Source organism: Bos indicus, chromosome 7 (genome assembly GCF_029378745.1).
Source record: "Bos indicus isolate NIAB-ARS_2022 breed Sahiwal x Tharparkar chromosome 7, NIAB-ARS_B.indTharparkar_mat_pri_1.0, whole genome shotgun sequence".
Lineage (NCBI taxonomy): Eukaryota > Metazoa > Chordata > Mammalia > Artiodactyla > Bovidae > Bos > Bos indicus.
This window is the reverse complement of record NC_091766.1, coordinates 83375703-83393433: the sequence shown is the minus strand read 5'-3', so window position 1 is coordinate 83393433 and position 17731 is coordinate 83375703. Positions and strand designations below refer to the sequence as shown.

General features: G+C 37.3%; 1 protein-coding gene and 1 long non-coding RNA gene across 4 annotated transcripts in view; one reads left to right on the top strand and one right to left on the bottom strand.

Annotated features, from left to right (window-relative positions):
* Window positions 1-17731, top strand: part of HAPLN1 (hyaluronan and proteoglycan link protein 1) — an 81316-nt gene that overhangs the window by 30663 nt on the left and 32922 nt on the right. The window contains exon 2 of one of the 2 annotated variants that reach the window (XM_019965394.2): window positions 11881-12006. In XM_019965394.2, the coding sequence (XP_019820953.1) occupies window positions 11907-12006 (100 nt within the window). In that variant the 5' untranslated portion in view covers window positions 11881-11906. Of the gene's footprint in view, window positions 1-11735; window positions 12007-17731 lie in introns of those variants that run through there. The other variant, XM_070794010.1, reaches the window with a different exon arrangement.
* Window positions 5037-17731, bottom strand: part of LOC139184226 (uncharacterized) — an 88018-nt gene continuing 75323 nt past the window's right edge. For both annotated transcript variants that reach the window (XR_011567796.1, XR_011567797.1), the window contains one exon: window positions 5037-5783. This is a non-coding gene — a long non-coding RNA (uncharacterized lncRNA). The remainder of the gene's footprint in view (window positions 5784-17731) is intronic.

Here is a 17731-nt window from a genome sequence, read left to right as displayed (position 1 = left end):
TTGGGTTGTGTCTTGTATCACAAAACCAATTTGGAAACTTGATTTAATGAGCTTAGTTGTCAATATTTGCCAAGTTAATTGGAGAATACTGGATACTCCCTTTTTGTTTTGTGTAGACACAGCCTTTTGGACTGGAACAGCCTTTGTTATCCCTAGGCCAATGAACTGAATTCTGATGAGATCATGCTTTGACGTAGGATGTGGACCAATAGTAAACCTGCTTCAGGGTCTTGGACGATATCTTAAAAGTTACAGCCAAGAGAGGTGGCGACTGCATCAAGCGGAGAGGAGAGAAGCTTTTGCTGCTAAAGATCATGAATGGATTTATTTTTGCGTTTATCATGACTTAGTATGATAAGATACCACAGCAAAACATTGCTCATAAAACTCTTCGGTGTGCTTAGTAAAAAGTCAGGATTGACATATATTTAACATCATTCTACACCTTCTCAGAGTTTGATCATCGTTTAAAATATATGTGAGTTGCCTGATTCTCGTTGTTAACTAGTTTAGAATTCCATGTGGGATGCAGTGGGGGCTTAGAGTTGGATTTTGCATTATGTTGAAAACTTGTTACTGTCACATCTGTGATCCACCAAAGCTGTCCTGTAGATGATTTGCAGTTGTATTTTTAGATTCAGTTTTAATATGATGTTTAACTGACAGCTGTTGAAATTTTGAATTTTATAACAAATGCTAAAATTTTAAATGAAACAGTCTAAAACACTGTTTTGCAAGTTTAATTAGAAGTACTTTCAAAAGCAGTTTTTCTAAGTGATGTTATGATCAGTTTTCTATCCATATAACTCTACTTCTAGTTTAAATTAAAACATTTTTTGTTTCAAATTATAAAGTCTATTGCCAAGAGGTTTGCATTTATTTAGTTGCATGAATATAAGCTGGAGTTTAACTTATTTTTATGTAACCTACATTTAAAAGTAGTCCTAACACTCGTGATTTTATTCATATTTTCCCATTAAAATACGAAGAGAGTTATTTTCCATGGCTTTAAAATGATGTAGAAGAGTAGTTAAAAATGGAAACTGTGGTATTTTATTCACTTTCATCTGTTTTTTGGATGTTATATGTTAGGAAACAATGAGATAGCCATCTAAACTCTTAGTAGTCTTCATATATATTCATTCTTTTGCAATGCTTCAGAAAAAGACTGCTTACTAAAACTATTACTATCCTTGGCCAATGGGCCTTCCAGTCTCTTTAAAATGCCTGTGTTCAAGTCCTATTTGAATTGCAATTCACTAGGGAATACATCTACCTTTGTAGAGTTCTTAATTTAGTGCCAAATTCCTTGTCAGTATTCAAAAATCATTCAGTATTACTGATATGGCAGCCAGTCATTTGATTTTATACATTAACAAAAATATTTTAAGGTCTAACTTTATATTATTCAATGTAATGCTTGTTATTTGTGCTAAGAATTTTGATCATGACTCAAGGAAGAATGACTATATAAAATGATGTGTTTCCTGTACAAGTATGCCTATCAAGTATATTCTTTAAAGTAAAGAAATTTTTCAGAACAATGCTAACATCGATACACATTTTTCTTGTTTGGTTTTTGAGGAAATTATTCCAGGGCATAAACAAAATTTTAGTGACATCTAAATTTTAATCAAAATAACCTCTAGTATGTAGACTTATTACTCCCATAATTTGATCATGATTATAATGCCAATACACCCTGACAGCAATCAAAATAGAAAAGAAGTTATGAGTGAGCTTGTGAAATGATAGAACTGCTAATTTATATACCAACAAATTTAAGAATTGCTCATGAGATTTTGATTTTTGAACATTTTCTTTACTCTAATGATAGAAAATGAATGTTTTCTACATTCTATGAAGGATGCATTTTAATTGCATAGCAATGCAATATTCATACTAGTTATAGCCTAATTCTTAATGTTCTATGGTAAAATAATTTTTTTTAGGGCAACAAAAGTAGGATAAATTCCCAAAAGTAAACAGAAAGGAAGACAAAAGATTTATTGTCTTTTAATCTCACAGTTATCATCAAAATGTATTGCTAAGCATGTATTTATTGACTTCCTCTACTAACAACTCTCTGGTTAAGAAACAGACTATTAATTATAGAAGACACGCCCCCACTCTGAAAACCTAGAAATCTCATGTAACTAAAAGGCTTTTGAGTTGCTGTGAGAACCCTGCAGAAGACACATAGAGAGCACTCACACAACATGCCCAACCTACTGAGGCAATGTCCGAACACTCCAGGACTTTGGTGTCCTAAGACTGCCCATCTCTCATACTATTTTTCTCTCCAGCAACCTGTGAATTATCCACTAGTATTCAGACTAGAATATTGTAGTATACTGAGAGCAAGTCTGGAATTTCCTTGCCATAACCTCAGAAGAGAGTTTACTGATTGCCATTGTAAATGCACAGGCCTTACTATAGTTAACAACTTCTGTTTTTCTTTCTTTCTTGTCATAAGAGTGGATTTTGATATCTACCTATCCACTGGTATTATCTCACAAGATTGGAAAAGCACAGTTTATACTACCTACTCTCCAATACAATTCCAGCCAAAGGTATTGCATGTAAATAAACATTGAATGGAATGTTCCCTAGCATCACTCTGTTAGGGTTTCACATAGTTATAACCTGAAAGTGTCAGAATCTTGCTGTATAAGCTTCATTCACTTATTTGTTCAGCAATGCCAGTATTAGTTATTCAGAAACAAGTCCACATAAGTCACTGTGCTAATTAGTATGTATATGCATTGCTTTCTCCCTTACTCCCTAGAGATCGAAGGAATTGACACTATAAATACCAAATATAATTTGTGCTTTTATGTTTGTTTTAGAAAAACAATCACATACAAAAGCACTGTGGAATACTTTCATAAAGCTGGTTTTGGAGAAATCTAACCTCCTCCTCTGGAGAAGGCAATGGCACCCCACTCCAGTACTCTTGCCTGGAAAATCCCATGGATGGAGGAGCCTGATAGGCTGCAGTCCGTGGGGTTGCTAGGAGTCGGACACGACTGAGTGACTTCACTTTCACTTTTCACTTTCATGCATTGGAGAAGGAAATGGAAACCCACTCCAATGTTCTTGCCTGGAGAATCCCAGGGACAGGGGAGCCTGTGGGCTGCCGTCTATGGGGTCACACGGAGCCGGACACGACTGAAGCGACTTAGCAGCAGCAGCAGCAGCCGCCCCAAGAATTACCTAAAGTAGGTTCAGATGGGTCAACAAGCAGCTGGAGCTAATGTGCTTTGATTAAGTGAAGAGTTGCTGAGTTTGTCCCAAATTTTATCAATTTGTCCCAAATTCTCTAAGAAAGAGCGGGCAAAGAACACTGAGCCAAAAAGCAGTAAGTGATTCAAAATGCTACTTAAACAAGCATTATTGATGTCATCCATTTAAAAATCCATGAATTTGTTTGCTGAGGAGGACAGTCCTAAAATGCAAAGTGAGTAGAATGGAGGGTCTGATATCTCTGGTAAGAAAAAGTTAAATACCAATAAGAACAACAGTGAACATGTGGAAGAGTTTGATATTTGTCATCAACTATTCCAAGTGATGGATAAAATATTTGACCCAGAAGCAGTTGAACGACTTCACTTACAGTCACACAACTAGAAAGTGGCAGGTCAAAGAACAAAACTGAAGTGTGCCTTTCCTCCATTACACTCATAACACACGCCCTTCTCCCTACGATAGACCCAATTTACATCGCACTGTTTCCCATATAGTTATAGTTTTTCTGTTCACCCTGTGCTCCGGTTTGGATGATAAATCATATGATCACATCAATTACCAAGTAATGTAATATATACAATAAATATAGGGAAAAGAGGGAAAAAAATGAAGATACAGTGCATGGGTAAGTCTGTAGGTAACAAATAGAGAAACAGAAGCAGAAAAGCAAAATGAGAAAAGATAAAAGCATCTTTGAAATGAAAAATTTAGGGGAAAATAGGAATTAAACAGGCTGATTTCAAAGTATGGAGGAGGAAGAAAAAAAAAACTCATAAAATTTAAAATGCAGCTTATTTGGAGAATTGTGAAGACCCTAAGTTCAATTAGTCTAAACCTGTAACATTACCAGACATCATGGTGACCTTGTAATCTGGACATGGTCAGTCGGTTGCTTCCTTGTCCTCAGCGTGATGATTTGGCTTCGGCTCCCTGAACCACCAGATGAAGAATGCCTGGTATTAAAGGCTTAGGCACGTGCTTCTCCAACTGAGCCTGCGTCAGATTCACCTGGGGGAGGGGGCAGGGCTTGTCAAGCACTGCGGGCGGGCCTCATCCTCAGTTCTGATTCAGAAGTCCTGGTTTAGGGCCCTGGGAATTTGCTTTATTAATGGGCTTCCTGTTGCTCCTGCCCTCTGCTGTGTTTTCATTCCTGTGCTCATTCCAAATAGTGACCTTTGTTTTTTAATTGAAATATAGTTCATTTACACTGTTGTGTACAGCAAAGTGATTCAGGGTTATATATATATGTGTGTGTGTGTGTGTGTGTGTGTATATGTATATATGTACACATATATATGTATATTTTCTGCTTCTTTTCCTTTATAAGTTATTACAGTATAGTTCTCTGTATATATAAGTATTGTTTTCTGTGCTACACAGAAGGCCCTTGATGGTTACCTATTGTATATATACTAGTGTGTACATGTTAATCCCAAATTCCTAATTTATTCCTCCATTCCCCTTTCCCTTTGGTAACCATAAGTTTGTTTTCTATGTCTGTGGGTATATTTCTGTTTTGTATAAGTTCATTTGTATCATTTTTTTTTTTTTTTAGATTCCATGTATAAGAGATAGTGAACTTTTTAGAACTCACCAGCCTTTGAGAAGGAGATATCTTTAGTTTGTTATTTTTCTTGCATTTCGCCATAAAAATTGATCAGGTCTGAGGTGAACTTGTATTGATAACAATACAAGCTGCATAGTTTTTATACTTTTTCAAAAACTTCCCACCTTAGGAAACAAAATACTACTATTTTGTAGGTGAAAAAGTTAAGACATGATGTTTTGATTATGAGGCTTCTTGTAGAACTCACATTTCCTTCCTCCTCCTGGTGTTCAGTTGCTAAAGTTGTGTCCACCTCTTTTGTGACCCCATGGACTGTAGCCCACCTGTCCATGGGATTTCCTAGGCAAGAATACTGGAGTGAGTTGCCATTTCCTTCTCCAGGGGATCTTCCCGACCCAAGGATCAAACCCACATCTCCTGCTGGGCAGGCAGATTCTTTACCACTGAGCCACTGAGGGAACAAGCTGAGAAGGTGGGAAAGTTCCTTCCTCCTGACCGAGGACTTTCCCCACCTTCTCAGGTTACCAATGAATCACGCCAAGGAAGCAGCACACTGATGATGGCTTGAGTTGGAGGTCATCATGATGTCTGTGGCTGGACATCTAATTCAGAGCATCATAAATTCTTTTCTGCTTCTTTAGTAATTTGCACTTTCATAGAACAATGCAAGAAGACAGAGCGGATGCTATGTTCACTTGGAGTTTATACAGACTAACTCCCTGAGGGGAATTTTGTTGTATAATTGAGCAAAGTGTTTTTTTTTTTTTTTTTTCAGTCATGACTTCTTTTTTGAGCATTGGGTATATTCCAAACAGCTCTGCATTCTGCTCCATTGTGTGCTATAAATCCTGAGGCTTAGGTGACAGCCTAGCGGTTCCTCCACACAGTGAACAATTCAAATGCATCAATAGTCTGAGTTCTTTAGCCATCATTTGGGTCAGTGGTCTGACTTCTGAATTTTACACACCTGCAGAGTCAAAACAGAAGACAAAGCCAATCAAAAACAACAAAACAAGTGATGAGCTAGTGTAAGGCTGTCATTAAAAATATATTGCTAAATAAGAATAACACATGATCTTTAAAAAACCTAAAAGTTTAAAAAACCTAAAAGTTATTCCATGAATAAAGACCATTTGAACAGTAAAAATGATAACAAAAAAAGTTACTTTAGAAAAAGAGCAATTTTTATTTTTTTTTAATTTTATTTTTAAACTTTATATAATTGTATTAGTTTTGCCAAATATCAAAATGAATCCGCCACAGGTATATATGTGTTCCCCATCCTAGACCCTCCTCCCTCCTCCCTCCCCATACCATCCCTCTGAGTCGTCCCAGGGCACTAGCCCCAAGCATCCAGTATCGTGCATCGAACCTGGACTGGCATCTCGTTTCTTACATGATATTTTACGTGTTTCAATGTCATTCTCCCAAATCTTCCCACCCTCTCCCTCTCCCACAGAGTCCATAAGACTGTTCTATACATCAGTGTCTCTTTTACTGTCTCGTACACCGGGTTATTGTTACCATCTTTCTAAATTCCATATATATGCATTAGTATACTGTGTTGATGTTTTTCCTTCTGGCTTACTTCACTCTGTATAATAGGCTCCAGTTTCATCCACCTCATTAGAACTGATTCAACTGTATTCTTTTTAATGGCTGAGTAATACTCCATTGTGTATATGTACCACCGCTTTCTTATCCATTCATCTGCTGATGGACATCTAGGTTGCTTCCATGTCCTGGCTATTATAAAACAGTGCTGCAATGAACATTGGGGTACACGTGTCTCTTTCCCTTCTGGTTTCCTCAGTGTGTATGCCCAGCAGTGGGATTGCTGGATCATAAGGCAGTTCTATTTCCAGTTTTTTAAGGAATCTCCACACTGGTCTCCATAGGGGCTGTACTAGTTTGCATTCCCACCAACAGTGTAAGAGGGTTCCCTTTTCTCCACACCCTCTCCAGCATTTATTATTTGTAGACTTTTGGATCGCAGCCATTCTGACTGGTGTGAAATGGTACCTCATAGTGGTTTTGATTTGCATTTCTCTGATAATGAGTGATGTTGAGCATCTTTTCATGTGTTTGTTAGCCATCTGTATGTCTTCTTTGGAGAAATGTCTATTTAGTTCTTTGGCCCATTTTTTGATTGGGTCATTTATTTTTCTGGATGGGAGAAAATAATAGCAAATGAAGCAACTGACAAACAACTAATCTTAGAAAAAGAGCAATTTTTAAAAGTTGAATTAATTTAACCTAATGAAAAAGTATACTTTGGCACTCTCTTGTCTTCTCTTTTTTTCATTTCACTGCACCACTGACCATGAACCCACCTCTGACTAGATCAGACTTGCTAGCAAGGAGGAGGAGATTCAGTCTATAGTAGAATAATTCTGTCCAATGAGATTCTACGGTTTGTTCAGTTTCTAGCAACCTTTGTATTGATTCTCATAATTTGTAAACTAAATTTCAAGTGCTAAATTGAAACCTGGTCAATTTCATGATGCCCTCAATGGAGGAACAAACTCTTCAGCATCCTCCACATAATAACACAACAAATAATACACAACATAATAACATAGCAAACCAACTCTTCAGCATCCTCTACGTGAATAACACATGTGATCTTTATAAACTGCATAGAAACTCCCTTCTTAGCTCCTTTAGTCTTGGTAAGTACTTCTCCCAGGTCCAGTTTTAAATTCACCCTTCTTGGCACAAAGGATCGTTCTGGGTGCTGGGCATGCAGTGAGGAAAGCATTCTGACTTTGGACATGCATACATCTACGCCAACAGTGCTGTGATCAGTGCTATGCCTACAACCCAGTGAGAGAAGGCTGGGGAGAGGCACTCCAGCTTGTATGAATCCTTGAAAGAGCTGTGAGAGCTGCTGGCATTCCTCAGGGTACCAGGACACTCCCAGTGATGGTGGTGGATTGTGCAGGCTCTAGGGTCACATCAGACTGTCCAGATCCTCAGCTTCTCATTTGACATGATGGGGAATTTGCCACACTGACTCATTTCCAGAACTGTAAAATGTGTATACAAACAGATTGACTTCAATTTGGTTGTTCTGAGATATAACAACTAAATGGGTGAAGCTTCATGGACAGTACAGTCATCCCTAGGTGTCCTCGTGAGAATTGGTTCCAGAATGCCCTGTGGATACCAAAACTGACAGATGACAGATGTTCAAGTCTCTATATAAAATGGAGTGGTATTTGCATATAATATAGGCACTGCTGCTGCTGCTGCTAAGTCGCTTCAGTCGTGTCCGACTCTGTGCGACCCCATAGACGGCAGCCCACCAGGCTCCCCCGTCCCTGGGATTCTCCAGGCAAGAACACATCCTCCCCTAATTTTAAACTCTAGATTACTTATAATACCTAATATAATGTAAAGGCTACAAAATAGATGAAATTAAAGTTCTGCTTTTCAGTACTTTCTGGAATTTTTTTTCCAAATATATTTGTCCTGACATTGGTTGAACCTGAGGATGTAAAACCCACGGATACAGAGGGCCCACTGTAATAGTAGTTCAGGAAATATGTGGCATTACCTCTCAAGACACAGAAAATGGCATAATGCTTTCCACTTGGTTTTATTTCTCCATTGTCTAATTAAATAATAATTTTAGCATAGTAGGTATTTAATAAATAGCAGTTAGCCACTTTGTTACTAGACTGTTAGTTTATCTCTGTGTCTATAAAACTGAGACTTTTAAGTTGGCTAGATATCTTGCTTCTAAATAGTAGCTCAATTTTCAAGCAGAACTGCAAAATTGCAGTCCTATGATGTCTGTGACTGTGAACACAGACATTTCCATATGAACTCATCTTGAAGCTGGCTGCAGCATCATGGTTCCAAAGTTTGGTAGCCTGTAGAAGGAGACCATCAGTGTGTGAGTTGCAGGTGAACTAAGAATGCTAAATCAAGGCCAACAATAACTGGTTGTATACAAGCTCCCAAATTTTCTAAATTTTGCTCCTATAAAAAACTGAAAAATTTTAACCAAAAATATCTAGACATTCAGAGAAAACATTACAAACGCAGACAAGCAGGTCTCCTTTGAGGCTCAGCACATAGACAGCTGGCAGAGCCCTCGTCCTCGTGAACCTCAGTCTAGTGTGCAATGCCTCATGTGTACCTGCAGTTTGCTTAGACATCTGAAGATTGTGTCCCTAAAGCTTTCTTATATATTTTCATGTCTTTTGGTAAGACAGCCGTTATACCAGCAGAGTAACAAAGATCATTTCCACTTTCTCCTACCTGGACTGCATTAATGCCAGTGTGGGGTACTTGCACTGATATATGCATTTATTCTAATCACAAATCACTGAAGATGTGAAATGTCCTCAGCTATTTTAATTAAAGATGGTGTGTGTGTATGAACACATATTTGTGTACCCACATGTCTGCGTACCCACACATGAGCCACCGTGGCAGTGTTCATGGCACCAGCATGGTATTGTAAATGAGGCAGGGCAGAAGCAGGCTAAGAAAAGTGCCATCTGACTCCTCATACTTCTTGGGGGAAAAGTTTTATATTCACATATAACACAAGTCAAAGGTTTAACAGCATAGTAGCTTCCAGTAAAAGAGCCTAAATAAAAAAGGTAACCAAACAAATAAGTAGATTTCTCTTTCAGAAAAATAAGTGCAATTCAAAATAGGTGCTGCTTTTGCCTGAAGGAAACACAAACATTGCTGCTTTCTTAGATATGTGACCTCCAGCAAGGTGACTGTGTCAGGAAGAATGGAAGCTTGTGTTTCACAGTATTATTGTAAGGACTGCATGTGCCAGTATATGCACAGTGCTTAGCAGAGCACTTGGCAGATAACAGACATTCAATGAAGAGGAACCTCTTTTATTATTATTATTTATCTCCAGCACTGTCTATCCCACCCTCCCCCCAGGGATGTTTGCATTTTAAAATTGGGTCATTGAATAGTTTATATCATAACACAGTGGAATGAATTCTTAGTGTTATAATTTTAATACTATGATATGGAATTAAAGGAGATAAATTTATGTGTAATAAATCTTAGGAAAAATGAGAACAAATTAGGATGACTTCTGTGGTAGGATGCATAACTGTGTGTGTGTGTGTGTGTGTGTATACTTTCCTTGAGAGGAAAGTATACAACTCTCTACAAGTTATACTATAGATGTTCAATTTAATGTGAAAGATAATATAGCAAATTCTCTGCCTCGGCTCATCTTGACCGTTCTTTGAATGTATTTTTAAATGCTCACTTGTATGTTTTTCTCATACCCTCTCTTCCACAACTCCCCCTCTCCTCTGATTCCCATGTCAAGCAAGAGAGCACAGGGCACCTTGTGTTCCAGCTGGCCTACTATCTTATGTGTATGTCTGTAATTGTGCCAATTATATTCCAAATTCCAAAAGGTCACCTTTATTATATATTTTCACCCAAAGCATTATTCCGGACTGAAAATATTTCCAGGTAATATTTCTTAACAGTATTCCTATAGGCAAAAGTCAGTAGCTTCAAAAAAAAAAAAAACCATTTCCCAAAAAACCTCAGAGGAACAAGCAAGTAAACTTCTGAAAATAAAATCAGTAAATCAGATAGAATTTTGAAGGTGGCAGTTTTTGTTTCTTGGGAAAGTAAGTTTCTCAATTTGCTCATCGACTATCTTCTTTCTGTGACATAATAAAAAGAAAAGGCTTAAAGCAAACACTAGAGACTGAAGTCGGAGCATCACGATGATTTTGAGAGGAGGAAACAGGGAGGGGCTGAGGTCCCAAGAGGGACCTGGTGATGTCTGTGATTAGGGCATTAGGCTCTGGAGAAGAGGCTGGCCTGCAAAGAGCTCCAGGAACGGACTCGGAGCTCTTTAATAAGTATTCCAGGGAGTCAGGCTTTCCTGGAAAAAACAAATTAGTGTGAGAAGCCAGTACTGTGCAATTTCAGTTTTAAAAATAGCCAAGTATTGTTAAGGCTTCTGTGTGCGTGAGAGGAAAAGAAAGCCCTTCTAATATCTGCCTCAGCTTCCACATTAAAACAGAGGAGCTACACTGAAATTCTTGCCTGGCAAATACTCCAAAGGTCATCTGGTGTGTATTATTTGGAATCACTTTTTGGTCCTTACAATGACAAAGTTTGTGGGGATTGTGTCCCTTTTTATCAAATTGGTCTTGAATGAGGATAGCCAGGCAATGGCTCTGCCGCTGTCACTCAGGACCAGAGCTGTCCCTGGCTGTCTATTTCAGCTCTTCATTTGCCTAATTGCCCTGCGAGGTTGGCAGGGATGTTCCCTGCAGCCAAGGCTCTGCTGACTGCAGAGACCCTACCTGGCACTCCAAGTTGATGCGTCAGCATTTCAGGTAGAAATGAATGAAAATCAATCAGGATGACTGCAGTGATAGCATACACAATTCTAACCTTGTTTGTCTCTAACTTTCAATTATTCACCATAGACCCAAGCAGTGTTTAAGATGGTGAGTCTGTAACAAATGTGCTGCTTCTATTTAATCAGGCATTTTTTGTGTGTGTCCTCTTTTCTTTTTAGAACAAGCAAATCTAACCTGCTTAGAAAGCCATATATAAAATGAATGATGATGTCAAGTTTCATGCAAATATTCTTTATTTGCCCTGGCTTAATATTCAGTTACAAATTAAACTGTGTGATAAATATTCATAGGTAGCTATATCAAATTGTTTTATTAACTTGTACTTCAAATTCAGAAGTTTAAATGGTTTTGCTTTTTAAGTCTGTTTATATCTTTGTCATATCTCTTTTAACTTGCTACAACTCTCTATATCAAAACTATACTGTTCTAAATAAATTTTTAGATTTACAACTCTGTAAAGATAGAGTTAAACACTGTTTGGACTCTGACTACATAAGGGAAACTGGAATTGTTCAAAGCTGCAGTCTTCAGCTCCCAAAGACAGCTACAGTAACTTTCTGAGCAGATTGGGTTAAATATTTTTACAGACCCATTCTAGGATGATAAGGCAGTAAAAGTTGTGCAGTGCAACACTCCAAAGGGTTCCAAATCTCACAAGCCTCTTTGTATGTGATGCTCTCACAGTGAAGAAGATTATTTGGGCTACAAAGATGAAGAGTCTACTTCTTCTGGTGCTGATTTCATTCTGCTGGGCTGATCATCATTCAGACAACTATACTGTAGATCATGACAGAGTTATTCATATCCAAGGTAAGAAAACGCAGCTTATCTTGTGAAAGTTAAATCCATTTCAAGTTACTTAGAAATGTTAAGTGATTTCTTAACATTTATGTTAGTGCTTCTCAATTTTAGTTCTGCTGCATTGACTTTTTCTTTTCCTTTCTGCTAATTGGTGAACATGCTCCCTGGCTTTTGAATGCTATTGCATTACAGTAGAGCTAAGAATCAGGGACAATTAAAGTGGATTGGCTTAAGAATATCCAACTGCAGGGAGCTGATGCAATTGTTCAAGGCTTTTCAGTTGCTATCTTCTAAGCAGAATGCAGGGAGAAAGTTCATTTAAAGACAGGGCAAAAGCAGGGAGAAATAGAAGTAAAACTTACACGTAAGGTCATTCTGTTAAGAGTCATCACGAAAAACAACATGAAAATGAGTCAGACAAGCTAAGTTTCAGGAAAAAGAACTTACCCTATTAAAATCTCCTTCGGTAAAGCCTTAGTTTCCACAGAGCAATGTTTTGCCTGCATGTTTCTTTTCAGCTCAGCTGAATCCTAAGCCTGGGAGCTGTAGCAAGATTTGAGGCTGCAGTACAATGCAGCTATTTCCTCAGCCCCAGCTTCAGATGAGGGACATCCTGCATTAAGAAAGCTAAGAGACTTATGCAATAAGAAAAAGATAGTTCCAAAGGAGCTGGAATGTCTCTCTTTGCCCTTGTATGCTGAATATTTAAAATAAGAATTACAGAATTTAACAGTTTAAACATATGATGATAGGAATTTTAGATGAAGTCAGTTTGGGGACCAGAAACATTATAAGTTTGCTAAGAGAAATAAAACATTGAGAAGATATAACTCAATATCTTCAAGGTCAAAAGTGCAGTCTCAGAAAATTGCATCCACTGTTGAAAAGTATGACTTGGGAAGGTCAAATGATACTGTAGGTCTGGCTAGAAGTATTTTTCTGTATGACTACCCAAACAGAACTCTGAATTTGACAATGTCTAGTTATTTTAGACATTCCTCTTTCAGACCTCTATGTTTCTAACAGCTTTACATTTTTCACTATCGGACCATAAAAAGGAATTATATAATCACAAACTTTACTATGCAAGCTGCTGACTCAGCTATTTTCTTTACCGTATAAAAGCAGAATCAAGGCTGTTTCCCAGAGACTTAAGACATTTACACATAGAGATTTCTGGTGAAGGATAACATCCTTTTAATGTCAAGTCAAAGTCAATTCAGCCAGAGTGTAATACCTAGTAATTGTTAACAACGGTTTTAAATCTCATGGAGAATAAACTTTAGCAATGGTTTTAAGTTATTACTAGACTAGATACCTGTTATATTATTAACTATGTATAATCATAAGGTCTAAATTTCATGCAGAGTATAAAAATATTTTAAAGTATATTAGCATTTTAAAAGTTATTCCTGAAAGAAGCCTATAAGTCAGATTCAAGTTTTCTCATCAAGAAAAACTTGTTTCTCCAGTCTTTCCATTCCCATATACTCTATTGAAATTTAGTGCAAAAGAATTGCTGACACAAGGTATCAAAATTATCCAGATTATTTGCCTACACTATCCTATTTTTTCAAAAATGACTTGCTAGTCCATTTCATTTTAATTGTAAAGTAATGTTCTTAGAAAGTTGCCCTGAGCTTTCAAGTAATAAAACTACAAGGTCTACATTTTGCTCGAGGAAGTTAATACGGAAATATGATTTGGGTCGATATTGTCATGCTATGTCCATAGTTGAAATTTATTTTAAAATTGCTCCAACTATTTGTTCCTCTTAGTTTCTATTCAATAAAAATTTTTCTTTTTTCTTTATTATAGCATTCAGATTGCACTTTCATGTTCTTGCCCTTCAGAGAAACACTTGCAAATATCTGCCATAATTTCAGGCATCTTTTATAACACAAAAATAAACTCATAGCACAGCAGGTAATCATTAAAGCAGACATCTTTCATTACTCACTTGAAATGCTGGATTATTTTGTCACACTTAAAACTTTTATTTATCAAACATGGCCCAGAAGGAATTTAAGGGAGCTGAAACTTTCATAAAATTTTATAAGAATTCTGCAATCAAATCATTAAATTAGTAATCTGAATCTCAAAGTCCTGAATCATACTGATAGGCAGTAAAAGTTCTGTCAGTAATAGAAAATTATTCAAAATTCATTTTACTGCAAAAACATCTTTTCTGTCTCTCATTTTCCATTAATTTTTAAAATTTTTGTACTGTTAAGTTCCCCAGGCACATCACCCTCAAATTCATCTTGGCTGCCTTGATAAAGATGCTGAACACTTTGTTAACATGTTCTTAACTCTTATGCATAAGAGTTACCTTAATTAGTTTTTCTGAAGATTTCTTTCTTATCTATGGGAAATTCTATAGATATATACACAAAAAAAATTTTAATCTGGTTTTTAAAGAAAATCAGAATACCAGGGGGGAACATGGCAAGTATAGATTCCTATACAAAGAGTTTCTATTGAAAAGCATCTTTTTTGGTGATGAAAAAGGAAATTGTGCTAGCTTTCCATGGAGAAAGGAATAGTTTTAGAAAAAATTGCACTTAGACTAACTCACTCCAATTTTTTATTGAATCAATTTGATTACAAATTGATTCAATAAAAATGAGAAAGCAAACTACTTGTCCATGGAGTCTGCTAAAAATCTGTAATCAATTTATTCACTTATATATCATATACTGTTGGCAGTGTGGGGATAGTAATTTCCTCAAATACTTCTGCAGAAAGAGATAGCTACTGTTAATATTGTCTCTATAACAATCTCAACTAATGGAGTATTTTCCTCATTTCATGATGTGCCTAGTCAAACAATATCTGAATCCTTTGAAACTTGAGTTCATTAGGAAGAATTTTATATGGAATATTAAATCTCACAAAAGAACAATTTTTAAAATATTTAGATCTGGTCTAAAAATTCTTTATAGACTTTCAATTACCAGTAGAAGTTCAGAGATGATGAATATACTTTATAAAATACAATTTTTAAGAGAACATTTATATGGACAGCAGAGAAATTTTATGACCGTTTACTATGAACCACAATAGTTATCCTGAATACGTGGCTACCTGTTCTTCCCCACTTCGGTGATCGAGCGACGCCTGCCTCTGGTATTTCAGGTGCCGGCCTTCTGGTCACCAGTTTAAGATTTTTTCCCCTAATGCCACTTTCTGGCTTTAGACCTTGGGCAATTCATTTAATCTCTTTCAGTCTCAGTTATCTCATCTATAAAACTGGACATAATCACTGTTTATTCCATAAAGCTTTATGAGAATTAAATTAGATAATACATAGGAAAGTGCTTAGTACCCAGCATACAATAAGCTCCCAGTAGATGAAAGTTGTTATTGCCACGTTGATTATTTCTTTATTGTCATGGAAAAATGATTTTTAAATAAAAAAGGAACACAGACACTGGTGGGAAAAGCTCTTACTTCTCAAATTCATTTGCTAGCAGTAAGAACAATATCTTACTTTAGTGCTAATGAAATAAACATTTTATAAGTAGCCTTCTTTGCTCTTTTTAAATCATACAATTTAAGATTTCCCCAATGGTATTAAAATATTATCTGATCACTTTTACTTTCCTTGTAGAAACTGAATTTTTCCAAACTTAAGTAATATTCCCCTTAACATACATATCAGGTAAACACAACTAAGCTCCTTTAAATTTTTTAAAAGAATAAGAGGAAATCTTGGAGAGGAAAGCAGTTCCCTTCTTTATAATGTGCCCAAATGTGTGCTCAGTCATGTCTGACTCTGCCACCCTATGGACTGTAGCCCATCAGGCTTCTCTGGAACTTTCCAGGCCAGAATACTGGATTGGGTTACCATTTCCTACAACAGGGGATTTTCCTGACCCAGGGATTGAACCTGTGTCTCTTGTGTCTCCTGCATTGGCAGGTAGATTCTTTACCACTGTGACACCCTTCGTTATAATAAGTGAAATTTATGGTCATTTGTCTTAAGAGATAAAGCAATTAGATTTTTTAAAGAAAGAGTTGTCAGAAGTTCATCTCTTTGTGAGTAGAAAAATTAATGCAGATCTAGAATCCCTTGCAGAAGTGGACACTCCCCATTCACTGTGGCTGTTTCCTCCTTCTTGTGTCCCAAACCACTCTTCCATCCCTACTTAGCATTACTGTCAGCTTTGTCACACTCCAGCTAAAAAGTAGTGCCTGGCAAATAGTAGGTGCTGAATATATGTGATAAATACATGAATGAGTGTAATGAGATACTTCTAAATTGCCACTATCATTACAGTTCAGTTCAGTTCAGTTCAGTCGCTCAGTCGTGTCCGACTCTTTGTGACCCCATGAATTGCAGCACTCCAGGCCTCCCTGTCCATCACCAACTCCTGGAGTTCACTCAGACTCACGTCCATCAAGTCGGTGATGCCATCCAGCCATCTCATCCTCTGTTGTCCCCTTCTCCTCCTGCCCCCAATCCCTCCCAGCATCAGGGTCTTTTCCAATGAGTCAACTCTTAGCATCAGGTGGCCAAAGTATTGGAGTTTCAGCTTCAGCATCAGTCCTTCCAATGAACACCCAGGACTGATCTCCTTTAGGACGGACTGGCTGTATCTCTTTGCAGTCCAAGGGACTCTCAAGAATCTTCTCCAACACCACAGTTCAAAGGCATCAATTATTCGGTGCTCAGCTTTCTTCACAGTCCAACTCTCACATCCATACATGACCACTGAAAAAACCACAGCCTTGACTAGACGGACCTTTGTTGGCAAAGTAATGTCTCTGCTTTTGAATATGCTATCTAGGTTGGTCATAACTTTCCTTCCAAGGAGTAAGCGTCTTTTAATTTCATGGCTGCAGTAACCATTTGCAGTGATTTTGGAGCCCCCAAAAATAAAGTCAGACACTGTTTCCACTGTTTCCCCGTCTATTTGCCATGAAGTGATGGGACCAGATGCCATGATCTTAGTTTTCTGAATGTTGAGCTTTAAGCCAACTTTTTCACTCTCCTCTTTCACTTTCATCATAACAAGCACCTCTTAAATCCCACAGCATCCATGGCATTTAGCAACACATGACACGTTGTGTGGGCCTAGTGTACATTAACTGGGTCACACCTTTCATTCTGTAATGTTGGCATAAAGTAAATCATAGTTAACAAAATTTAATAACTTAAAAGGACTTTAATATAGATCATTGAGGTCAATATCCCATTGTACAAATTAGGAAATCAAGACCCAGAGCTTAAATGTTGCTTAGCCCAGGTTGCATGGCTGATGAGGAACAATTTCTCTCGCTAACTCCCTGCCCTTCCTCAAATTTAGGATCACTTTTCACCTTCTTAATGAACTCACCCTGCCTACCATGTTCTACCCTCCTCTGGCATCCCAATTTATCTCTGATCTCCTTTTCCTTTTCTCTCTAGTCTTGGATATCTACTTTACTTATTTTTACATAATTATTTGTGTCCATCTCTGCCACAAGAACATAAATCAGCTCCACGAGGGAAGGAATCTTTGCCCAATGCCTCCCTGTCACCTAAATTAATACTACTGGGCACGTAGTAGGTGATCAATATGCTCGTTGAATAAATTCAGGACCAAAATCCAGGAACTTTTCCTAATCAAGCCCAAGTCAGTCTTTGCAAATTGCAGGGAAGTTTTTAGTTTGTAGAATGAGAGGCAGCAGATAAGAGGATTCTGAGTTTGGGTAGCAAATTTTGTTTGGTTGCTTTTATGGCTCCCAT